This window comes from Heterodontus francisci, chromosome 5 (assembly GCF_036365525.1).
Source record: "Heterodontus francisci isolate sHetFra1 chromosome 5, sHetFra1.hap1, whole genome shotgun sequence".
NCBI classification, from domain to species: domain Eukaryota; kingdom Metazoa; phylum Chordata; class Chondrichthyes; order Heterodontiformes; family Heterodontidae; genus Heterodontus; species Heterodontus francisci.
Genome location: NC_090375.1, coordinates 30654901 through 30681515, shown reverse-complemented (window position 1 = coordinate 30681515; position 26615 = coordinate 30654901). Strand labels below are relative to the sequence as shown.

The 26615-nt window shown below is 42.1% G+C and overlaps 1 protein-coding gene across 1 annotated transcript; it reads left to right on the top strand.

Moving 5' to 3' along the window:
* Positions 1-220: 220 nt before the first annotated feature.
* rab12 (RAB12, member RAS oncogene family) lies at positions 221-26615 on the top strand. Its single transcript, XM_068031274.1, has 6 exons — positions 221-583; positions 11060-11120; positions 13366-13504; positions 18231-18320; positions 19279-19383; positions 24961-26615. The coding sequence occupies exons 1-6, from the start codon at positions 325-327 to the stop codon at positions 25069-25071; spliced, it is 765 nt and encodes a 254-aa protein (XP_067887375.1). The 5' UTR covers positions 221-324; the 3' UTR covers positions 25072-26615.

Here is a 26615-nt window from a genome sequence, read left to right as displayed (position 1 = left end):
TACTACATTATAGGCGCTATATAAATACAAGTTCACTGGTAATGGATGTAGCAATCCCAGATACAGCGCTCCACGAAAATCGCGTGTAATAAGCGCCCGAGCGCTGGCCCCGCCCGCAGGGTGTGTGTTTTAGCGCCCCTCGCGGCTTATAGCGATGGTGCATCGCTTTAATATTAAAAGCTGGAGCCATGACGTCAGGCGGCCCTCGCAGTGCCATGTGGGATACTGGAGGAGTGAGGCTGAATAGCCCGGCGGTGGATTGTTGTTGGCAGAAGGGGGGCCGGGGGGAAGGAAGAGGGGTCAGTGGAGCGGACAGTGAGGCCGATGGATCGGACAGCTGTACCTAATAGGCGAGGGCCCGGCGGAGGCCTGAGCTCCCGCTCGGCTTCGGCCAACAGCCTGTCGGCCGGCGGGGCCTCCCCGAAGCCGAGTCCCGCTAACTCCCGGCGCAGGAGGCAGCCGCCGCGGCCGGCCGACTACAAGCTGCAGGTTATCATCATCGGCAGCCGCGGGGTGGGCAAGACCAGCCTGATGGAGCGCTTCACCGACGACACGTTCAGCGAGGCCTGCAAGTCCACCGTCGGTAGGTGTGAGGGAGGGAGGCAGGCAGGCCCTCCCGGGGCGGCCAGTGCCGAGGGTTCCAGGCTGGGCCGCTCAACAATCCCACATTTCAGTCGTCGTGTGTCTGCAAAGAGTATTCGGAGCAATGTGCCATAGGAGAGGATCAGCACTTTATTGGCTTGGGATCTTTCATTTCTTCTGTAGTGGCAACACTAGAAGTGGGGAGGGGTGGATCATGCAAGAGTAGCATCTTTCCCTTACTTTCTCGCCAGTTTCAATCGCTCCTCTGTTGATGACTCCTTCACCTTTCGAGGCCTTGAACTCTTGCCATTTCCTCGCGAAACCCTTCTACCTTTCCTACTTTTAAAGTGCTCCTTAAAACCTACCTCTTTGACCAAGCATGAGCCCTAATATCTCCTCATGTAGTTCAGTGTCAGATTTTGTTTGGGAATACCCCAGTGAAGTGCATTGGAACATTTTACTACTGTTAAAGCCGCTGTATAACTGCAAGCTGCTGTTGAATGTATTTCCTGACACCCATTTGTAATAAGCATCTATCAGCACTTTTGTGAAGTTATAATGTTTGCCTTTGGCTAATCTGGCATGGGATTATTGTCATTGATTTCATTGCATTTAATTTGTGGATTCGAATTTATTTCGATAAATATTCTTGAGTGACTAATTCTGAGATTAGGAGATTCTGTTGCTTCTGTGTTACCATATTAGCCACACAGTTGATGGAATTGATTGTCTTTGAACACAACCATTGTCACTAGAATGTGGTTGATGAGTTAAACTTGGCAAGGGTACTTTTATGCAAGTGGTTTAAACAAGTTCATGTAGATTTATTTACTATTGTCAAACCTCAAGGATATGAAATGATTGATTGAAAGAAGGAAAGGAATGAGGGAGAGAATGAAGAATTAATGCTTAAGCAAAGCCAAGCTTTGGTTTTACAAGTTTGAAGTTGTAAGACAATTATCAGATTGGTGCTGTAAATGAACTTGAGTGCCAGGCTGTCCCTTGCAGATCAAAGATGTTTCTGATTGACAACACAATTGGCGTCTCTGTGTGAAGAACTAATGGCTCATGCAGTGGCACCAGAAGCTGGATTGAGTATATAGAAGCAACATAGACTGAGTTACACAATAGAGCTTATTGCACCCTTTCTCAGGATAAATTAAGCTATGAAGTAGCAGCTGTTTATTCCACACGAGTAGCCTGAGCTGGGGCTGCAATTCCAAAGATTGATATGTCCATCTGTGTGGTGGAAGGAACTTATCAGCTCAAGGTCCCTTTGTTTTGTAGTAATAGTGGGTCAGGGGTTGCCCTGTCTGTCACCATCCAGGGCCACCTGAACTTCAGCTTCTTAGATTGTCTGCTTTCCAGAGCTGGTCAAGGCTCAGGAAACCAACTAATCTGCTCAAATCATGCAGTAAACCGGTATACCTACTCCAAGCTATGTCTCTGAAATAGCATCCCTGCTGTCGTCAGAGTCATAGCAGTAGTGATGCTCCACTGACTGCTGGGAAAGAAGTGGGCAGCTGCATCTGAGTAGCAGTGCAGAGACTTTGTTGGGAGAGATGTTTTTATCAGGGCTGTGCACAGAGCTGGAGTTCAGTAGAGTTATGTAGAAATTGAGACCTGTTGAATCCCTACTACACCCCTGTTTCTGACATTTTATTGGTCTGAAGCCCACTGAGTCAAAGTTGGAAAAGTTATTAGGCTGCTGATGGACAGTTAGCCAATAAGATTGCTAGAAAGCCATTTGCAAACTTACAAGGTCACATGTTTGCTATAAGCTACTGAGATTGTTCAAAAATGGACTCTCCAACACTGACTAAGTTATTCTGGGAGTCAACAAAGGCCTAATTAAAGCAGTCACATGTCTAATATAATATGGTTGCATTGCAGCCTTTTACACCTGCCACCTACAATATCACAATGTGTAACTCAAACCTAACGAGTGTAGTAGCACATCTATTCAGTATTGCAGATTGAATGGTATTGATGCAATCTGGAAAATGAGGTACATTGGATATGCCCTGACTGTATGATTCAAATTCTACTTAGTGTCATAACACTTACAAAATTCTGGACTTGACGTTCATATTATTGCCGATTTCCTGAAGCCTTCAAGGCATTGAAAACATTTTTAAAATGAGAGAATTCAATGGTTAACTATAATCCTATTATTGTGAAATATGTATTTTTTTAAACTTGTTTAATACTGTGCCTCATTTTGAGTATCAGATTTGCCTTGTTGGGGAGTAGGGTGGATGCTGTCAAGGTGGATACATTTTTCCCCCAGTAAAGAAAATGCTGGAAATACATAGCATGTCTGGCAGCATCTGTGGAGAGAGAAAGAGTAAATGTTTCAGCTCATATTAACCTTTCGTCCAAACTGGCAAAAGTTAGAAATGTAATTGATACTAAGCAGGTACTGAGGCAGGGAAGCGGTTGGCGGTTGGGGGGGGGTGGTGGTGGTGGTGACAGGGTTGAGGGCAGGAGTGACTAAATAGCAAAAGAAATGATGGTGTGAGCAAAAGGGAGTGGTAATGGCACAAGTGACGAAGCACCTACTGCCGGACAAAATGGGAGCAGTGGTTATGATCTTAAATGGTTGAACTCCGTGTTGAGTAATTGTAGAAACCCAGAAGTCAGGTCAGTGGTAACCTGACGGCCAGGTTGTGTAATCAGGTGACGTGTTCACCTAGGCATATTATATGAACACAGAAATTGCTAATGGAAAATGTTGGCACACAAAGTATGACAACTACATCCCTAGGTGCTTCCCAGGACTGTGATCAGGCAAAAATTTAGGTAGAACCAAAGGAGATATTCGTACGTGTGACTAAAAGCTTGGCCAAACAGACGGGTTTGAAGCAACATCCAGAGCTTGGAGCCTAGATAGTTGAATGGTGGGGTGAAGGAATTGGGGACGTATAAGAGGCCAGAGTTGGAAGAATGCCGAATTCTTGGTGGGTTGTAGGGCTGCAGGAGGTTATAGATGGGGAGGGGCGTGACCGTGAGGGATTGCAACAAGACTCTGAGAATGGGGACAGTAGCGTAGTGGTAATGTTACTGGATAGTAATCTAGAGGCCACGACTAATGCTTCGGAGACATAAAATCAAACCTAACCACAGTAGCTAATGCTAGTCTCATTAATAATCATGAAACTGCCGGATTGTCATAAAAACTCATCGAGTTCACTGATGTCCCTTGGGGAGGAAATCTGCTGTACTTACCCAGTCTGGCCTACATGTGACTCCAGACCTACATCAATGTGGTTTACTCTTGACTGTCCTCTAAAATGGCCAGATAGCCAATTAGTTGTATCAAACTGATACAGAAAAGTTGAATAAGAATTTTAAAAATGGATGGACCACCCAGCATTGCCTTAGGAACAGGAAATGACAAAGGCACACCCTTCCCAGTTGAGTCTGCAGAGTCCTCCTCAAACGTCTGGGGACTTGTGCCAATATTGGGAAAACTGTCCCAAAGACTTGTCAAGCAACAGCCTGACATGGATGTACTCACCATAGCCATTTTCTCAGACTGCTCTATCAGCATCCCTGGGTATGCCCTGTCCCACTAGCAGGGCAGACCCACCAGAGATAGCGGAACAATTGTGTATAGTCAAGAGGGAGTTGCCTTGGGAGTCCTCAGCATTGACTCCAGATCCCATGAAGTCTCGTGGCATCAGGTCAAACACAGGCAAGGAAACCCCCCACTGATTCCCACCTACCACCCTGTCTGAGGAATCAGTACTCCTCCAGGTTGAGCACCACTTGAAAGAAGTGTGGAGGCTAGCAAGGGCACAGAATGTACTCTGGATGGGGGACTTCAATGTCCATCACTTAGAGGCTCAGTAGTACCACTAGTCACTGAACTGGCGAGTCCTGAACGATCTATCTGCTAGACTGGGCCTGTGACAGGTGATGCGAGAACCAACGAGGAAAAAATCTACTTGACCTCATGCTTGCCAATCTACCCTTCACAGACCCATTTGCCCATGGCAGCGTAGGTAGGAGTGATCATCGCACAGTCCTTGTGGAGAGAAAGTCCCGTCTTCACATTGATGATACCCACTATCATTCTATTCAGCCACAATCTGTAACCTCATGGCTTGGCATACTCCTCACTCTACCATTACCATCTAGCCAGGGGACCAACCCTTGATTCAATGTGGAGTGCAGGAGAGCATGCCAGGAGCAGCACCAGGCATATCTGCAAATGAGATGCCAACATGGTGAAGCACGACCACATGTATGCTAAACAGCAGAAGCAGCATGCTGCACACAGCTGAACGATTCCCACAAGCAATGGATCAGATCAAAGCTCTGTCGCCTGCCATATTCGGTCCTGCATTATGGTGGGCAATTAAACAACTAACCAGAGGAGGAGAATCCAAAAATATCACCACCTTCAATGATGGCAGAGCCCAAGACGTCGGTGCAAAAGAGAAGGCTGAAGCATTTGCAACCATCTTCAGCCAGAAGTGCCGAAGGATCCATCTTTGCCTCCTCCCGAGGTACCCAGCATCTCAGATGCCAGTCTTCAGTCAACTTTGATTCATTCTATCATATCAAGAAATGGCTGAAGGCAGCGCAAAGGTTCTGGGCCTTGCAAAATCCCAGCTGTAGTACTGAAGACTTGTGCTCCAGAACTAGCTGTACCCTTAGTCAAGCTGTTCCAGTATAGCTACAACACTGGCATCTACCTGACAATGTGGAAAATTTGCCATGATATGTACTGTCCACAAAAAGCAGGACCAAATCCGATCCAGTCAATTACTGCCCCATCGGTCTATCCTCAAACATCAGCAAAGTGATGGAAGGTGCTGTCAACAGCGCTATTAGGTGGCACTTACTCAGCAACAACCTGCTCAGTTTGGGTTCCACCAGAGCCACTCAGCTCCTACGTCGTTACAGCCTTGGTCCAAACTTAGGCAAAAGGCCTGAATTCCAGAGGTGAGAGTGACTGCCCTTGACATCGAGGTGGCATTTGATCAAGTCTGGCACCAAGGAGCCCGAGCAAAATTGAAGTCAGTGTGAATTGGCAGAAACTCACTGGTTGGAATCATACTTAGCACAAAGAAAGATGGTTGTGGTCATTGGGGGCCAATCATCTCAGCCCTAGGACATTGCTGGAGGAATTTCTCATGGTAGTTTCCTAGGTCCAAGCATCATCTGCTTCATCAATGAACATAAGGTCAGAAGTGAGGATGTTCGCTGATGATTGCACAGCGTTCAGACCCATTCGAGACTCCTCAGATACTGAAGCATTTCATGCCTGCATGCAACAAGACCTGGACAACAATTGGGCTTGGTCTGATAGGTGGCACGCAACATTCCGGCCACACAAGTGCCAGACAATGACCATCACTGACAAAAGGGATCTAACCATCTCCCCTTGACATTCAATGGTATTACAATTGCTGAATTCCCCACCATCAACATTCTGGAGGTTACCATTGACCAAAAACTTAACTGGACCAGCCATATAAATACAGTGGCAACAAGAGCAGGTCAGAGGCTGGGAATTCTGTGGAGAGTAACTCACCTCCTGACTACCCAAATGCTGCCGCCATTTACAAGGCACAAGTGTGATGGAATGCTCTCCACTTGCCTGGATGGGTGCAGGTCCAACAACACTCAAGAAGCTCAACACCATCCAGGACAAAGCAGCCTGCTTGATTGGCATCCCATCCACTGCCTTCAACATTCACTCCCTCCACCACCCTCACACAGCGGCAACAGTATGTATCATCTGCAAGATACACTGCAGCAACTCGACAGCACCACCCAAAAACCCACTACCACCTAGAAGGACAAGGGCAGTAGATACAAGAGAACACCACCACCTACAAGTTCCCCTCCAATTTGCACACCATCCTGCCTTGGAACTACGTTGCCTTTCCTTCACTGTCGCTGGGTCAAAATCCTGGAACTTCCTTCCTAACATCATTATGGGTGTACTTACACCACATGGACTGCAGTGCTTCAAGAAGGCGGCTCACCATCACCTTCTCCAGGGCAATTTGGGATGAGCAATAAATGCTGGCCTTTCCTGCAATGTTCACAGCACAAGAACAAATTTTTTTTTAAATGCTTTAAAATATAGATATCGGTGGACCAGGAGCCAGTATAGGTCAGCAAGCGCAGGGGTGATGTGTGATCCTGACTTGGTGCATCCAGCAGAGTTTGGATGTATGGTAGGGGGACGAGGGAAGGTAAATACATGACAGTGGTGGTGCAGGCAGGAAATACAAACACTTCCCACTGCATATAGCAGGCACATTTATGCTAATATGTTTTGCCAGTTATACATATTGGACGATTTGTATGAATTAAGTTTTATAATGGACATTTTTGTTTGCCCAAATTATTAAAAGTAGCAAGGTTCCATTGTAAGTGCAAATTCACTGCTTCATATTTCAAGACAAATGTCTGTGCTTCAATAAACCCTTTCCACTTAAGGGAATTAAGTGCACAGTACATTAACAAAGTGTGAACTGTCGATCTCTGTCTTGAAAATTTTATTTATTTAGAATTGTGCTCCCTTGTTCTGGATTTCCTCATTAGAGGAAATGGTTTTACTGTATCTAATTCCTTTATCATTTTAAGCACTTCAATTCGATCACCCTCAATCTTTTAAACTCGAGGGAATACAAGCCAAGTTTATAAAACCTATCCCCCTAATGTAAGTCTTTAAGCCCAGATATCATTCTGGTGAATCTTTGCTGTATCTCCTCCAAGGCCAACATATCTTTGCTGGGGTTCAGAGCCCAAAGCTGAACATAGTACTCCAAATGGGGTTTGAGCAAGAATCCGTACAACTGAAGCAATTCTTCAGTTCTGATGAAAGGTCAGTGACCTGAAACGTTAACTCTGCTTCTCTCTCAACAGATGCTGCCAGACTGCTGAGTATTTCCAGCATTTCTTGTTTTTTATTTTATATGTTATATTGAAGCATTACTTCCTTACTTTGCTGTTCCTTAACTCTGCCCATAGTGTTTCACTGCCTGGTCACCCTTACTAAAATCCTTCAATTCTTCTGTTGTAATTGTGTCTTTTGATACTGATGAACTGTTTCTTGCTAGGCATTGTACTTGTTTGCTCTCCTGGCACCCCCAGTTGATTTAAGGTTGAGTCTGCACAATTTCCATTTTCTGGAAATTAGGAAATTTTGTTCTGAATGGGCTTTTTTTTTAAAAAAAATTTGTAACAATGAATAGAACAGCTTTATAATTTTCAGTTATAGTAATCCATAATACTCCAGAAGTTAGCAAATCTCTCTCTTTGCTCCCAATCCTACTTTTTGTTGTAAGAATGGGTGTTGATGGAAGTATTCTTGGAAAAGTAAGAATTTTCAAATTTTCCCAAAAGGTGCCCAAAGCCTTTTGTTGCTTTGTTGTTGAGCTTTTATCTTTAATGCATCTGGCCCATAGTTTTCAGCGTTGGTCCGATGGTGCGTTTGTTCTTCTATCTGAAGACTAGGAGAACAAGAGTTGGTTTGTGTCAACTCAGTAAGCAATGCTAGATATAAAATATTGTGCATATAAAGTCATGGCATGCAAAGAACGTTGCATTGACTGACAAATTGTAACAAATTTAATTCCACTCAATTCATTCCTCCTTTTGTGGCCTCCAAACTGGATCATCCATTTTTCTACTCACTGCATCTCTTACAACTAGCAGGTTTTTAACACAACGGGATAAGGATAGGGAAACAATTAATCAGAAGTGAGAATATGTTGGGGATGGAAAGAAGCACTTTTACACTGCGTGTGCTGTCAGTGCCAGATGTCTCTTCCCATTGGTAGTATTCTCCATTATTAAGTTAGGGGAGGTCTCCTGGAACATTGCATTGGAGACGCACCTTTTTTTGTAGATTTCATCATCCATTGTTGAACCTACACATACCTGCAGATGAATAACATTTGAATGGGAGTAGCAGTGGTAGGTCTTTGCTTGAGTGCCACCTTCCTCGGACCAGGAACTGATCAGATCAGGCTGAAGTTTTTTTTTTAAAAAGATAGCTATAAAGCACAAAGCTATATAAAAAAGTGAGTAAAGAGTTGGAGAATATAAATGAATGAAAGAAAAGTTGACAATTTAATAGCCAAAATAATGATGAGGAAATGGATGTGTGCAGAAGTGAATACATTGATACTGATGAAAAGAGCAAATTGCAATGTCCTGCTAATAGTTGAGCATTAGTTGCAATCCTCAGAGCTGTTTAAAGGAACTTTTAACTTTCAAGCTACTTTTTATTTGTTGGGGGGTGGTGGGGTGTAGAAAAAAGATCCTTTTGTACTATCCTTCTTCAAACTGTTTGAGAGTAATGCTGTGGGGTTGTGCAAATTAGTGTTAACACTTGAGCAGATTTATTATGTTTGACTGTTAGAGCATAGCCAAGAGGCAGTGGCTATCATGCAGTAAGTATTTTATTTATGCCTTTGGTTCTCAGTGATTTGTTTTCTGAGATAATGTACTTAAAATATGTTTTTGTAAATGGGCAATGTTAGCCATGCTATATTTATTGCTCACCCCAGTTTTCTCTATGAAGATAGTGGTTGGCTTTCTGAACAGCTACAATCTTTATGGTGCTCCCATGATTGTTTTAGCTGGGGAATTTCAGAATTTTGACTTGGCAACTACGAAGGAATTAGGTTTTTTTCATTAAGACAGTGTGTAACTTAGAAAAGAACTTACGGGTCATTGTGTTTCCCCGTGACATTGACACTCTAGTCCTTTTTGGTGGTCAAGGTGTTGGGGATTGAATGTGCCATTGAAGTAACCTTGGTGAGCTGCTGCAGTGCATCCTGTAGATAGTGTATACTACAACCATGGGTGTGCCAGCACCAGAGGGCTTGGGATTTTGGGTTCAGTGGCAGAGGAGCTGATCAAACAGGTTGCTTTGTGTTGAATGATATTATAGTTGGACCATCCATCACATTCTTGACTTGAACCAGGAAGATGTTCGTGAAGCATTGAAGAGTCGGGCAATGAGGCATTAGTGAGAATACCTAGCCTCGGCCCTGCTTTTGTAATCAGGAGGTTGGTATTACTTGTCCAGTCATTCTTGTTGAACCTCAGGATGTTGATGTTGATCTTGGCATTGATGATACTGTCCTCAGGAATTCCTGCAGCAATGTTCTGGGATTGTGATGGTTGGCTTTTGATCACCACAACCATCTTCCTGTGTGTTGGTATGACTCTGACCACTGCTGGGTTTTCCCATTATCCTCAGTTTTTCTAGGGTTCCTAGTGCCACGTTTTCTTGAATGGTACTTTAATGTTGAGCATAGTAAATATATAAAAGTGCCTTAATTTGTAAACAAATTATTTTCAAATAACTTTTTGGCATTGCTAATTTGTTCAGATTTTAAATAAAGTACTGGGAGATTATTCATATTTTCCTTTCCTAATTTTTCTCACTGACCTAAACACCAAAGATATCAGTAATAGGTGCTAAGCGGTGTTAGAAGTTTTGTCTAATATAAAGTTAGCAGTTTTTAAAAAAACAAATTACTACGTTTAAGCCATAAAACTTTGCTACGTAGTCGATTTTGTTTCTGACTTAGCTTAATTCTGGGCTGCCTAACACAGCAGCACGTCATTGCATTCTGGGTTTCTGTTGGGTGTGGATCTCTCCTGTATTCTTTTACCTTGGATACTGTAATACCTTTCCACTGAGCATGCACCATTTTGCAATCGCATCTAACTAAGCATATGCTACATACAAACCATTTTTTCAAAATGGACGCACAGGTGTTCTCTCCTATGGTATCTGCTGGGTGCAGCCATGATAAATCAAGTGAGGGTCAAGCTGTTCCAAAGAGCAAGTGACCAGAAACAGAGGGGGGGGGGGGGGGGGCGGAAAACTTTGTTTTTATTTTTACTGTTGATAAAAGTGGCAAAAGGCCTGCCGGTGCTCAGAATTTAACTGCATGCCATGGAAATAAAGCTCTGATTCTACACCACTTATTCTGTCTATTTAAATTTAAAAGTGAATGCAGAGACGTCTGCTAAACAACCCTATCCAAACAGCAGCAGCTCATGCAGTACCATTTGAGAACTGGATAGTTATTCCAGTCACAAAGTGTCCTGGTTTCAGCCCTGACAGGTGACTATTGTAATATATCCTGGCCTGTTGATGCTCTGTGTATTTTAATTTTACATTTGATACCATACTGGTATAGTTTGGTAAATGTTAAAATATTAATTGTATATTATCGTGCTGTAAAAAAGAATGCATGCATTTCATCCACCTGTACAACATATGTGCAGAAAGTTGCAATATCTCACCTAATGTGTTGGGTGGCCTACCTTTTTCCATCCTTTCCTGTGATACAGTAGTTTGCTTTTACCGAGTGCTATGTATCCTGTCGGAAATGATAATTTGTTAGCTTTTTGCTTTTGAACTCAATCTTGTACTTGCTTTTGCTTCTTATTCCTCCTTTTTCCTTTTACTGTATTTTATTTATAGGTGTTGATTTTAAAATCAAAACAATAGAACTAAGAGGGAAGAAAATTAGATTACAAATCTGGTAAGTGACCGACACGTTTTCCAGCCATTCATTCATTCATATTCCTTTCCCATTACTTCTCTGATGAAATTTCTTTTACAATCTCATTCTTGACATTGGCTGGTTTTTCACTTCGGATGAGAGCCTGTGCAGTAATTTTTTTTGGTAATATATTATCCAGTACTGCCCTAAAAAGGTTTGACACCAATTGGGATGTCAACACATTGTACACCAACTTCAGATTTTTAAAAAAACACTGACTTATGATTTTTTTTGTTAACTATAGTAAATTGCTTCTATAACTATAGTAAATACTTTTTAAGATTAATCTGGATTTTTCAAGCTGAGATTTGATTTTCACCTCCTTTACCAGTCTGCTTCACATTGGCTACATTTATGTCGTCTTAAAAACTCTGAGGCAAGGGAATATCAAAGGCATCCTTGACAGAACATAGTGTTCTGTTCACATTCTTGTCATTCCTTTAACACGTGTCCTCAGCTGTCATTTCACATTGTACCTCTGTCTCATCTCTAGACCGGGTGACTTGTTTCCAAGCCCTTTCGACTGCATCTCTAATCAGCTACTGCAAGGCCAAACCGGTAGGCTTCCCCTTGTTTTGGCCCCCTAGGCGACTAGTGAAATATTTCCTATATTTTTTTCCCTGTGCTGTGGGAGAAAAAAAAATGATTATTACGATATGCCTTTTGTAGCAGAAACTGCGTCTTCTGTCAGCAAAACATCTGGCATTTCTACTGAAGCAGTATAAGCAGAAGCCTATAGCTAGTGAGATGGTTTAAACATTTTTAATCTGTTTTTGTTTCGTTAGTATCAGTTCTACCTGCTAATTAAGGTAATATCTTTATTCCTTTTTATTGACCTATAACAGTCTTAATTCAAAATTTCATGGTTCAGCTTGTCAGATAATGTATTTTTTTGTGCAAAGAATTACTTCCATTTGTCAAAAATAAACAATATTCAGAAGTTTAAAAAATTGAAAGCAATAGAAAACGCAAACTGCCTTGACTGTCTCTGTTTCTGAAGAGTATAAACCACTTGTGCCAATGTTGAGTGTTCAGCAAATTTGCTTTTGGTCTTATTTAACACAAAGCATCTAATACGCCTGTAGGACTGCTGCTGCTGTGTGCACTAATTTTATGGTACGTAGGATTCCAGTATTCCTAAATGACATCTGGCTGCAATACCGCCCCGTTGGTGAGAATGAGTAATGCAGATATTCTGGCAAATAAAGTCTGTGTGACACATGGTTTGTTGTCAGTTGTCTTTGTTGTCATGAACTCTTGTTATCTAAAGCTTACTAATATCCGCACCCCTCACCCCCCCCCCCACTTCCCAGCAGGACCTTAGCTTTGGATTGCTGCTTCACCCTGAGATTCCTTACTTATCCATAGTCTTCAGTTAACAGTAGTCTAATTTCTAACTGTCTGTGTGTTCTCATCCCTCATCTGTGTGACTCTTAAGATCTGGCTGCAAGAGGCTGGCAAATAATAGCACTATATCTACAGGAGCTTCTCGAGGTAAAATGTACTACTTTATTTAAGCTGTGTTGTGAGTTTGATAATACTGATCACTTGTGTTTATCCTTCCAGCCCATCCAGGTCAAAATAAAGTTACTGAACTCAGTAAATCTCCTTAGGATTCTTTAGCTGTCGGCTAAAAAAAACTAAACGAATAACATTGAAGCCCTTTTTCTAACGATATTTAAAATTAAACAGTATTGGCCATCAACGCTGTAATGATTCATCCAAAGAAAACATGTGCTTCTAATGTTCTACATACAAATATACGAACTAGGAGCAGACTGAGGCCATTCGACCTTTCGAGCCTGCACCGCCAATCAATAAGATCATGGCTGATCAGTTTGTGTTTCAAATTCCACACTCCCATCTGCCCCCGATAACCCTTGATTCCCTTGCCTAGCAATGTTTTATGTATTCAATTAGCCCTGTTTATTTTTTCTCCCACTTAAACTGGTATTTGCCAGCTGCTGGATATCTGGTTGAAGTACTATTCTGACCATATTATTTAATAAACCAGAGATCCTGTGGGCCTTGATACTGAAAGGGCTGCAAGAACCTCTGTATTGCAGAGTCCTGGACTAGTGTCATGACTGCAGAACTTGTTTTGATCAGGGTGGTGGCAGGGAGAAATGAGCTAACTGGACAATGTGCAGGAATAGATCTGCTTCTTTGTACCCAACTATAAATATTCTTGATTTTGTTTTGTTTAATCATGTTTTTCCTTCAGGGATACTGCCGGGCAGGAGAGGTTCAACAGCATTACTTCAGCATATTACAGGAGTGCCAAGGGAATTGTCTTGGTGTATGACATTACTAAAAAAGAAACTTTTGAAGATGTACCAAAATGGATGAAAATGATTGACAAGGTAATGAAGATTAAATGTAGATGAATAAAAGTAGTTGTGTACATTCTTCAGGGTGTTAGTCCAAATAATTTAAATGAATGAAAAGTGTTTTAAGCCTCTAAAAATATATATAATTTGTATTGCTATGTCAGTAGATGGGAATTTTCCAGATAAATTGTAAAATTGCAAGTTGTATACTGGCCCGGGTCTGCCAATAATATTTTCCTTTGATTTTAGCTGGTAATTTTTTTTTTAATATCTGGATAGGAGTGTCTTTTTAAGTCTGGATTGGCAAAAATTTCCCCTTTACAAGAGGAGCAATAAAATCTAGTGTTTAATTGCATCTTTATCCATGTTTTTGTGATGGAACCACAGTTTGCATTTGCCTATTGATATGAGTAATATTTGCTGCCTGATGTAATGCCCCTTTTTTAACACAGTAATTGGTGCAGTACTAGCCTTCCCATCATAACCATAGAGAATTTGCTAAATTAAGGCCAGTGCTGATTCGTCTTAAAGGAGGAAGGCTTGTATGTGATTCTTTGCATAAGGTTTGGGTATGTGGAAATTGTTTCATCCTCCTCCCAACTTTCAGCAACATACTTGCAGACTGGTGGTCTATACTTATCAGCAGAACAGTAGAAATAGCAAATGATTCAAGTTCGAATGCAACAAGTTTAGATATTTAATTTTTTTATATATTTCCCCTACTTTAAATATGGGTCAGAAAGTTGTTAGAATACTATTGTATTACCTGCAGAATTGAAATTGTAGTCTCTGTACAATGTTTTTCAGCATTACAGAATTCCTTTTTTTTTCTCTCCATTTTCTTCATGTGCAGGATAATTCTTGACCCAACCTTCATGGAGCAACTTTGCATTGCAGAAACGTTATACTTTTATTTACCATAATAGCTATTATAGTGAGCCAAGTGAAATTGCTGTTAATTCAGGAGTAATTGGCAGTTTTGTAAGGTGAACTTGCAACCACTGGTTTTCAACTCCTTTTACAGAATCAGACTTTCATCCCAGCAGCTGAACTAAGATTCGTTCTTAAGAGGATAGTGGGCTAACTTCTGTGTTTCTTGATTTGTACCCTCTGTAATATAGCAGTTAGGTACAGCACCCAGTGCAGTGGCTGGTAACCAAAATAATTACTGTCATATAATGCTAGCTTGACTCCGGTGGCACATTTATACCTGAGTTTGAAGTGTTACGACCAGGTGAGAAAGGGGTCTAGGGGTTCCTTCTGAGCCTTTGCCTGGTTTAACCACAACGGTTTAATATTTTAAGAAACTCATTTTTAGCTCGCCCTCAGTGAATCCTTGTTCATTGCTTTCCAATTGTAAGGCAGAGAAATCAGACAGGTTTTCTTAGATTTAAACAAGAAAGGTGGAAGTTTATTAATCCTAAACTGTAATTCTGTTAATGACTATGGATATGCGACGCGACTGCGCTAGCATGCATACGCAATAAACACGCAGATAGAGACAGAAAAAGTAGAAAGAATAAAGGGGAAAAGTTTGAGGCAATAGCTGGGTGTATTTACAGTCCTTTGAGTTCAATATGGAGTCTTTGGTTGCTGATAGGTCTTACTGTTAGTTGGAGCCCAGTGCATGCTTTAACTTGTTTCGATGTAGGAGTCTTTTCTCTCTTGAGGTTTAAGCGACTTCAGTGGATCCGGAGGTTTGTGAGAAAGCTAGAGAGAGCCAGCCAGGAGAGAGGCTTTCTTGTTCCAGGATCCATTGCAATCTGCAGTCTGTCTTCAAACAGTCCTGTGAGCACAATTCAAAACTCCAGGTTGGCCAGCAGGTTAATCATGTGACTAAGTGGTTTAATCACTCCTGTATTTGTGGATTCTCCATCTTAGACACTGGAATGCAAGCTTTCTACACATTCAGTGTCTGGTGATTAAAATCCATTTGGATTAATTGGACCAGGGAGTAGTTGCTTTGTCTCCACAAGCATAGTATGCAAATGTCCTCCAGCCAAATGTCTGGTGATCTTAGTTAGTTAGTTAGTTAGAGATACAGCACTGAAACAGGCCCTTCGGCCCACCATGTGCCGACCATCAACCACCCATTTATACTAATCCTACACTAATCCCATATTCCTACCACATCCCCACCTGTCCCTATATTTCCCTACCACCTACCTATACTAGGGGCAATTTATAATGGCCAATTTACCTATCAACCTTTAAACAAGTCATTTTTTCACTCCAGCAACAGTTTAAAATTAATGTTCACATGACACAATTAATATGCCTCGTTCTTGGCAGGTGGGGGTATTCATGACGGAAGAATAAGGGGTTCAATCCTCACTTCAGGATTTCAGTGCATTATTGAGGCTGATACTTCAGTGTAATACTGAGTGTGAATTGTCAGAGGTGCCATAATTTGGACGAGATGTTAAACTGTGTCTCCGCCTGTCTGTTGAGGAGGTAAAATATCCCATGGCAATTTTTCAAAGTGCAGGCATTTCGTCTGATGTCCTGGCCAACATTCATCACGTAACCAATGTCACCGAAACAGAGTAACTGGTCATTTTTGTTTGTTGCTGTATATGAAATGGCTGCTGGTTTTGCCTACATAAGTTACTTTACTTCAACAATTGAGTATGATAGCATAGTGCTTATGTTACTGGACTAGTAATCTAGAGGAAAGCACTAAAATAAAAGCAAAGTACTGCGGATGCTGGAAATCTGAAATAAAAACAAGAAATGCTGGAAATACTCAGCAGGTCTGGCAGAATCTGTGGAGAGAGAAGCAGAGTTAACGTTTCAGGTCAGTGACCCTTCTTCAGAACTGGCAAATATTAGAAATGTGAAAGGTTATAAGCAAGTAAAGTAGGGGTGGGGCAAGAGATAACAAAGGTCACCGAATAGCTGACCAGAAGGTCATGGAGCAAAGGCAAACAATATGTTAATGGTGTGTTGAAAGACAAAGCATTAGTACAGATAGGGTGTTAATGGACTGAAAATTGAACAGCAAGTACAAGCATGAAAAAAAACAGTGGGTAAGCAAACTGAGCAAACTAAGATGAAATAAAATAAAATAAACGCACAAAAAAAATATAAAAAAGAAAAAATAACTAAAAATAAAAGTAAAATGGGAGACCCATCATGTTCTGAAATTATTGAACTCAATGTTCAGTCCGGCGAGCTGTAGTGTGCCTAATCGGTAAATGAGATGCTGTTCTTCGAGCTTGCGTTGATGTTCACTGGAACACTGCAGCAATCCCAGGACAGAGACGTGAGCATGAGCCCTGCGTACACCTGCAATCGCAGGAGGTGTAATACCTGCCCGTTTACTTCCTCTCTCCTCACTATCCCAGGCTGCAAACACTCCTTTCAGGTGCAGCAGCAATTTACTTGTACTTTCAATGTAGTATACTGTATTCACTGCTCGCAATGTGGTCTCCTCTACATTGGGTAGATCGAACATAGACAGGGTGACCGCTTTACGGAACACCTCCGCTCAGTCTGCAAGCATGGCCCCGAGCTTCTGGTTGCTTGCCATTTCAACACTATCCCGCAAGCTCGAGGACCAGCATCTCATTTACCGATTAAGCACACTACAGCCTGTCAGACTGAACATGGAGTTCAATAATTTCAGAGCATGACAGGCCCCCCATTTTACTTTTATTTTTAGTTATTTTTTTCTTATTTTTTGTGTTTAGTTTGCTTACCCACTGTTTTATTTCATGTTTGTACTTGCTGCTGTTCAATTTCCAGTCCGTTAACACCCTATCTGCACTAATGCTTTGTCTTTCAACACACTATTAACATATTGTTTACCTTTGCTCCATGACCTTCTGGTCAGCTATTCTGTGACCTTGTCCTATCTACACCTTCTCCTTTGTTATCTCTTGCCACACCCCCGCTTTACTTGCTTATAACCTTTCACATTTCTAATATTTTCCAGTTCTGAAGAAGGGTCACTGACCTGAAATGTTAACTCTGCTTCTCTCTCCACAGATGCTGCCAGACCTGCTGAGTATTTCCAGCATTTCTTGTTTTTATATTAGTAATCTAGAGGCCTGGACTAATGATATGGTGAAATGAGTTCAAATCCTACCTCAGTAGCTGGAGAAGGTAAACTCAATTAATTAAAAATAAATCTGGAATTAAAAGGGGAACTACCATGTTGTCATAAAGACCCATCTAGTTAACCAATTCCTTTTAGGGAAGGAAATCTGCTGTCCTTGCGCCTATATGTGCTTGACTCGTAACTGCCCTCTGCAATAGCCTAGCAAGTCACTCGGTTGTCTAAAGGGATGGGCAATAAATGCTGAGCATGCCAGTGACACCCACATCCAGTAGTTGAATAAAAAATAAACAAGTAATGAGTTGGCTGCAAGGTGCTTTGGAATTTCCTCAGGATAGGTACAATATAAATGCAAATCCTCTTTAGGGCAACTTCTTTTGCTCAAGGAAAATAAAATGGGAGAGAAAAGACAGGATTATTTTTAGCTGACTGGAGAGTAGTTAGTGATGACTTTTGCATGCCCAAGTAGATGTGACAAGTAGAAGTAGATGCCCTTTATTCTCTGGATTAGCATAAAATGAGCAGAAGAACTGTAAACAAACATAAACCAATGTTAGCAACGTTCACTTGTTGATTTGAAGGTTATTGAAACTGCACAACAAAATGTTGAGTCATTCTACCCATTCACGTTAATAATACAATATATTGCACCGAATTTTATTCCAAACAAATGTTCATTCACTTGTTTTTGATACATAGTATGCTTCAGAAGATGCAGAGCTACTATTAGTAGGAAATAAATTAGATTGTGAAGTTGACCGAGCGATCTCTCGTCAGCAAGGAGAAAAGGTAAGAAACAATCCTGAAATGCGACTCATTGTCATGAAGTGGGACTTCCCAGAGTTACACTGATCAGAAAGTCCTTTGTTCAAAACTCTTGCACAACCACAAGGAGTTGATCCTAGTGTTTGCCACTGTCATAGACAACAAGTTACTCATCGGGTGGGGAAGAACTGGAGTAGGCCACACAGATCGCAACCTAATTACAGATGAGGAAGGCTATTTGGCCCATTTTTTTTCTATCCATGCAGAGAGATCCACCACCTTCGTTTCATGTCCTGGATGATGCTTCTGTATATTGATCACATTTAGGTTCGGAAGTTCTTCACACTAAGTCCTACATTTATCTTGATCTAGAATCTGTGCACTCTTCTGAGTTTAATTGTAATATTCTGGACGAACCTTTTTTGTTCCCTTAACTATTTTATATACCTCCATGGAACCACTTCTGGTATACATTATGGAACTTGATTTATGCAATATGGATTTGTATTCAATTGTTCTGACCATCTTCAGCCAGAAGTGCTAAGTGGATGATCCAGCTCTGCCTCCTCCTGCAATCTCCAAGTCCTGGGACTCTGTCCCTAACAGCTCTTTGGGTGTAGCCAGACCACATGGACTGCAGTGGTTTAAAGAATGCAACTGGCCAACTCTTCCTCTGGCAGGGTGTTTGTAGAATAATTTGGGAGAGAGGATGCAATTACTTTCAATTTCTTTTTTTGTTAAGGATCTGCCTTATCCAGATCCCAGTAAGGTATAATAAGTTAGCAGAGAGACTCTTCTGTGATTCATACTTTCCTCTTGACTTTTGACTGACCAGATTTGTGTATATTCCTTAACAAATTGCTTATAGAGCCTTTTCTAATTGAAATGGACTTGTTGTCACAGTCAGTGACATTCTTAATTGAAAATAAGTGAACATCTGGCCTGAATATGCCTTGGTAAATATCTTTAATCTTTTCCTTAGTTTGCCCTGCAGGTAACCGGGATGCGTTTCTGTGAAGCCAGTGCAAAAGACAACTATAATGTCAATGAAATATTTTTGAAGCTTGTGGATGACATCCTAAATAAGGCAAGTTCATTAAATTGAAGAAAAAAGATTTAGAATATCAGGGTCTTTTGTAAAACTGTACTCAGCAAAGGACTCCGTTTTATCACCTTAGGCCCCCACCTCAATGAATTTCGTGCTCGGCATGACGTTGTGCTCTTCTTCCGTTTCCTTTGCCGCCAGGCTCACTTCTTTGACCAGGAGTCCTCCCCCCGACCAGCTGACCCATTCGCCCGCCTCCAGCATTCCCCCTCCACCTGGACCCCTCCCTCTGGTCTCTTAACCGCTCTTGAACTTTTCATTGAAAACTGTCGGTGAGACATCGGCCGGCTCAATTTCTCTGCCCCCCTCACTCACTCTTACCTGCCCCCCTCTGAACTTGCCACACTCTGTTCTCTCAGGTCTAACCTCGACCGGTGCTGCTGCTGTTTGGCATACCGACCTCTACCTTGCAGAAGTTCAGCGCCAACTCTCGGACACTTCTTCCTACTTCCACTGGACCATGACCCCACCGCCGGACATCACTGTCCACAGAACTGTCACTGATCTCATCTCCTCTGGAGATCTTCCCTCTGCAGCTTCCAATCTCATAGTCCCGCAACCCACTTCTACCTCCTTTCCAAAATCCACAAACAGGACTGTCCCGGCAGACCCATTGTTTCAGCCTGTTCCTGCCCCACTGAACTTATTTCTCCCTATCTTGACTCTATCTTCCCTGGTCCAGTCTCTTCCCACCTACATCTGTGACTCTTCTGACACCCTACGTCATTTTGACAATTTCCAGTTTCCTGGCCCTAACCACCGCCTCTTCACTATGAATGTCCAATCTCTCTACACCTCCATCCCCCCACCAGGACAGTTTGAGGGCTCTCCGCTTCTTCCTTGAACAGAGGCCCAACCAGTCCCCATCCACCACCACCCTCCTCCACCTGGCGGAACTTGTTCTCACATTGAACAACTTCTCCTCCTTCAACTCCACTCACTTCCTCCAAGTAAAAGGTGTTGCTATGGGTACCCGCATGGGTCCCAGTTATGCCTGTCTTTTTGTGGGATATGTCGAACATTCCTTGTTCCAGTCCTACTCAGGCCCCCTCCTCCAACTCTTTTTCTGGTACATTGATGACTGTATCAGTGCCATTTCCTGCTCCCGCCCAGAACTAGAAAATGTTATTAACTTTGCTTCTAATTTCCTCCCTTCTCTCTCCTTCACATGGTCCATCCCTGACACTCCCCTTCCCTTCCTCGACTTCTCTGTCTCCATCTCTGGGGATAGGCTGTGTACTAATAGTCAGTATAAACCCACCGACTCCCACAGCTACCTCGACTACACTTCTTCACACCCTGCCTCCTGTAAGTTCTCCATTCCATTCTCCCAGTTTCTGTGTCTCTGACACATCTGCTGTGATGCTACCTTCCACGACAGTGCTTCAGATATGTCTTCCTTTTTCTTCAACCAAGGAGGACCCCCCCCCCCCCCCCCCACTGTGGTTGACAGGGCCCTCGACCGTGTCCGGCCATTTCCTGCACCTCTACCCTCATCCCTTTCCCCTCTCTCCCAGAACCGCGACAGGGTTCCCCTTGTCCTCACTTTCCACCCCACCAGCCTCCAGATCCAAAGGATCATCCTCTGCCACTTCCACCACCTCCAGCGTGATGCCACTCCCAAACGCATCTTCCCCTCCCTTCCCCTGTCAGCATTCCGAAGGGATCGTTCCCTCTGCGACACCCTCGTCCACTCCTCCATTACCCCCACCACCTCATCCCCTTCCCATGGCACCTTCCCCTGCAATCACAGGAGGTGTTGTACCTGCCCGTTTACTTCCTCTCTCCTCGCTATCCCAGGCTGCAAACACTCCTTTCAGGTGCAGCAGCGATTTACTTGTACTTTCAATGTAGTATACTGTATTCGCTGCTCGCAATGTGGTCTCCTCTGCATTGGGGAGACCAAACGTAGATTGGGTGACCACTTTGCGGAACACCTCCGCTCAGTCCGTAAGCATGACCCCGAGCTTCCGGTTGCTTGCCATTTCAACACACCCTCATGCTCGCATCTCTGTCCTGGGATTGCTGCAGTGTTCCAACAAACATCAACGCAAGCTCGAAGGACAGCACCTCATTTAGCGATTAGACTCACTACAGCCTGCCGGAGTGAACGTTGAGTTCAATAATTTCAGAGCATGACTGGTCTCCCTTTTTATGCTTAGTTTTTTTTTCTTTTTCCTTTTTTTATTTGGTTATTTTAGGTTTTTGTTTGTTTAGTTTGTTTCCACTGTGCTTACCCACTTTTGTTTTTTTTTTTAAAAAATTTTAATGTTTGTGCTTGGAGTGCTCTGTGCTTTACAGTCGTTCACACCCTCTCTGTACTAATGCTTTCTCTTTCAGCACACCATTAACATAACGTTTGCCTTTGTTCCATGACCTTTTGGTCAGTTGTTCTCTGTGACCTTGTCCTATCAACACCTTTTATTATCTCTTGACCCACCCCTGCTTTACTTGCTTAAAACCTTTTACATTTCTAATATTTGTCAGTTCTGAAGAAGGGTCACTGACCTGAAACGTTAACTCTGCTTCTCTCTCCACAGATGCTGCCAGACCTGCTGAGTATTTCCAGCATTTCTTGTTTTTATTTCAGATTTCCAGCATCTGCAGTATTTTGCTTTTATTTTACTGTAAAACTTGTGATCTTTGTATATGATTCAGGGGCAGTTGAGCTCATGGTACTTTCAAAACTTAGAATGTTGTGATTTGAATAAACTCCAATATGGTTTTGAAGCATTGTTATACTCTGATGGTATTCCTATACACAACAGCAACTTAAAACCACTCTTATAGGAGCAAAATACTGTGGGGGGGGGGAAACAGGAAATGCTGGAAATACTCAAGTCAGGCAGCATCTGTAGAGAGAGAAACAGAGCTAACGTTTCGCATTGATGACCTTTCATCAGAACTGAAAAATGTTAAGAGATGTAACAGGTTTTGAGTAAGTAGAGGCAGGGAAGGGAGGAGGGGGAGAAAAGAACAAAAGGGAAGGTTGCTGATTGGGTGGAATGCAGGAGAGATTAAATGACAAAAGGGATGATACTACAAGGCAAAAGAGAGTGGTAATGGGACAAGTAAAGAAATAAAAAATGGGTCTAAAGGTGTAAGTGGGAATAAGAGGACAATTACCAATAGCTGTCTGGAAAAATAGAGCCTGTGGCTATGATATGAAATTGTTGAATTTGTTGAGTCTGGAAGGCTGTGAAGTGCCTCTACCTACCAAGAACGAAGCACATTACTTTTGTCATGAACATTGATTTTAAACTTTTACTGGAGCTAAGAAAGGACTTGTTGAACAGATCAGCTGTGGATGGAAAAGACATTTGCATATTAAGTGTTTGGAAGCACAAAGCAGCCATTATCTGACATTCAACACACAATGGACATTTGATCACCAGACGTTGAAGGTGGGGGAGCTCGCATTCAAGGTTGACTGCTGAGATGGCCGAATACACAAACGGACATGGTCAAACTAGTTAGTCACATGACTAACCTGCTGTGTAACCTTAGTTTTTTTTATTTTGTACAAAGTTTGTGGAGAAAGTCTGTTTGCTCCTGGACTGAGACGATCTCTCTCCTGTCTGCTCCCATCTCTTTCTCACAAGCCTCTGAATCCACTGAAGGCACATGAACCCCAAGAGAGAGAAGTCTCCTACAGCGAACAAGGTTTAAGAAGAGTACTGGGCCCCAACGAAAAGCATGATCTACCTACAGTCAAGGACTCTGCAATGAGCTCGAAGAACCAGAACAGCAACTCTTCAGATATTGCCTCAAACCTTTCCACTTTATTTTTCTTCTCTTTTCTGTCTCTATTTGCATGCGTGTATCGCGTATGCATGCTAGCGTGGGGCGCGGTGTTTATCCGTAGACGTTAACTGAATTAGAGTTTAAGCTTATAAATTTCAACTTTTCTTCTTTAAACCTAAGAGCCTGTTTGTGCTGGTTTCTTTGCATTATAATTGGAAAGCGGTGAACAAGGATTCACATAAGGGGAGCTAAAAACATGGTGTGTTTAAAATTAAACCCTGTTACAGTAAGACCAAGTGAAGGCTCAAAGGGAACCCTAGACCTCTTTCTCACCTGGCTGTAACACTAATCAAAAGACAAGGTGCAGTTCCTTGAGCTTCCATTAAGCTTTATTGGAAAAATATAAGCAGCCGAGGTCAAGAGTGGGAATGGGGCAGAGAATTAAAATAATGGGCACTCAGAAGCTTGAGGTCATGCTTGTGGACTGAACAGAGGCAAAGCAATCATCCAATCTGCGTTTGGCCTCCGCAGTGTAGAGGAGACCTCCTCATAGTGCACAACGGACACGGTATACTAAATTGAAACAAGTACAAGTAAATCACTGTTTCACCTGGAAAGACTGTTTGCGACCTTGGGAGGAAGTAAAATGCCAGATGTTGCATCTCTTGCGCTTGTCCAGGAAGATGCCAAGGAAAGGGGAGAGGGTATTGGGGATGATTTGAGGAGTGGACCAGGGTGTTGCTGAGGGAACTGTCCCTTCGGAATGCTGAAAGGGGAGGGGAAGATGTGTTTGGTGGCATCAATTTGGAGGTGGCGGAAATGGAGGATGATTTGTTGAATGTGAAGACCGGTGGGGTGGGAGGTGAGGACAAGGCGAACCCTATCATGGTTCTGGGAGGTTTGAGAGCAGAAGTTTGGGAAATGCGAGCAGAAGTTTGGGAAATGCGATGGGCATGGCCGAAGGCTCTGTCGACCATGGTGGCGGGGAATCTGCAGTTGAGGAAGGAGGAGGACCTATTGATCTACTATTGGTTTTATCTCTTCCCTTTTATCTTTCTTCCCTTTCCTCCTTCTGAAAAAATCTGATGTAATGGATGATGCATCAGGTTGTTGACTGTTGGTGGCTGGTACTTCCGTTGTGCATTGCCAAGTGATGTATAGTGCTAGCAATTTACTTCCTAGCAAACTGAGTGGATGAATGCAAAACTCATAGCCTTTAAGAAATAGCTTGAACTATTTTTGAGTGCTACTTGTAACATAAGTGCATCCAATTCAGGGCTGCATTCTCTGAAATATTGAGCATAAATACTACCAGTGGATTAAGTGGCTGTTATCACTTGCTGATCAAGATGGACATCTTCAATCATTGGTGGCCAGTGGCCAAGATGTTTGCAACACACCATACCATGTGCAATCTTATACATTGATAAACAGAGTGGATTTCACAATACTAGCAGCATCCTAGCTAGTGTTTATGCTTTTCATGAGCCTCCTCCCACTCTCCTCCTCCAGCCCTATTAGCAAAGCCTTCTATTTCTTTCTCCCTTGTGTGTTTATCTAACTTCCCCTTAAATGTTTCTCTGAATGGACTGAATCATCTGTTTGTTTCTGTGCTGGGACTTTCTATAAAGTTGAACAACGGGCTTTTAGCTTGGAAAATTACACAGAAATGAGTAACGATTCAGGCAATGTTTTATTATTGTATAAAGTTGCAGTTTTCTTGTCTAAATTGTGCTTAAATCTTTTACCTGGATTCTCTTGTAATTGATTTTGAAATTTCTGGAAACTTATTTTTATCTCTACCATAATTTTCAGCTGCCCGATGTACCCAGACGCGAATTATCAAACAGCATCCTGTCGCTGCAACCGGAGCCTGAAATACCTCCGGAACTCCCACCACTTCGGCCGCATGTTCGCTGCTGCTGACCAGTACTTCTCCGCTCCCACGCCATACTGCGCTCCTACCCATGTCTGTGCGTTGCTGCAGCACAATCAGCCTCGCGCTTGTCATCGTTGCACTTTGTAGGAATGATCAGAGAGGAACTCAGACTAACTTTGTATATGTGTGAGATTTTAAAATGGTATAGGATCAAATGACAGTGTTCGGAATAACTGCACATTTTAAAAAAATATATCCTCTGATCTCTGGCAAAGTTGATGTTTTCTATTCTAGTACTGTATTTATTGTTGGCGTGCAGTACCAGGTGTTTCTGATAAGTTCAAAAGGGACAGTTTTCTGGTACTCTAAAGAAAATCAGCCGGCTGAAAATGGCTGTCTAATAACTAGTACAAGGCTGCCATTGCCCATGGTATCACAATGTTAATGCTACCTTCCTTTCCTGAGTAGTGCAAGATATGCACATTACAGAGGAACTAATGAAAAAGTTTGGAATATATTTTGGGAGGCTTCGAAAGTCCTAATAATTCATGCATACAAGTGAATTCTATTAGGTACATGGTGTTGTACGTTTGTATGTTGGTGCAGAGACGGCAAATATGTTCCTTTTTCCTCCCAGGAAGTACAACCCTCAAGTGTTGGTAACTAAAACATAACACTAAATTGCAATTTCAGTCATTGAGAAAAAGTAGTGTACTCTATTTTTAACATAAAGGAATTGTCCCTACAGTGTGCTGTAAAGAATAATCAGTGCACAGTGGCAGAAAAGGGTCCTGCAATTTAAATCTAAATTTACTTTTGTTTCAAAGATATAACATTATATAGTGGTAGGAGCAAAAATAAAACCCTTCTGTTTCAGTTCTCATCCTAAAGTTGACTGGTGATTAAAGACATTTATTTGTGCTCACTTTGGAAGCGCATATACTAAAAGCTAGGGGTGGTATGGGCTAAGATTTTAGGTGGGTATTTTATAATGTATATGAAATTTCAAGTGGGCATTTTATAAAAGTTGCCTTAATAAGATCAAATATTAAAATTTTGGTCTGTTCAGAACTGTTTTGTGCAAATGACTGCACCTCACACTTGCATCATAACAGTGAGCAGCACTCCCTCATAATGTTGATTTTCAATTTCAGGTGCCAAGCACATTGTATCATGAGTGCGTTTTTGCTTAAAGAAAACCCACTTCAGACATGGCTCGTAATACGAGCAACGAAGTAGCTTCCGTACCCAGTATTGCAGATTGTTGTAGAAATATGTGCAATAAGAGTACAGTATTCATTTTGTTTATATTAATGGTCAAGGAAGTAATTTTGATAACTTAAAGAACACTATGTATCGTGGAACCCACAACAGGGCAGATTCACTTTACACCTATACAGCTATTGATTCCAGATTGTGCTCGAAGACATTGCTTTACGTAGAGTATGAAGTAGGTCTTCCAACCCATTAGTGCATGTGTTATTTAATAAGTGAAGTCTGTCTCTTGTTGGTGTAGCTGAATTTTTTTGATGGAATAAAATGTAAGCATGGTATGTAAAATTGTGACTTATTAAAACTATATATACATAAA

Excerpts from the sequence above, each read along its gene's own strand:
- rab12 (XM_068031274.1), top strand. The coding sequence starts at position 325 with ATGGATCGGACAGCTGTACCTAATAGGCGAGGGCCCGGCGGAGGCCTG. Across the intron at positions 584-11,059 it reads GGCCTGCAAGTCCACCGTCG|GTGTTGATTTTAAAATCAAA; the intron begins GTAGGTGTGAGG and ends TTTTATTTATAG. Across the intron at positions 19,384-24,960 it reads TGGATGACATCCTAAATAAG|CTGCCCGATGTACCCAGACG; the intron begins GCAAGTTCATTA and ends CATAATTTTCAG.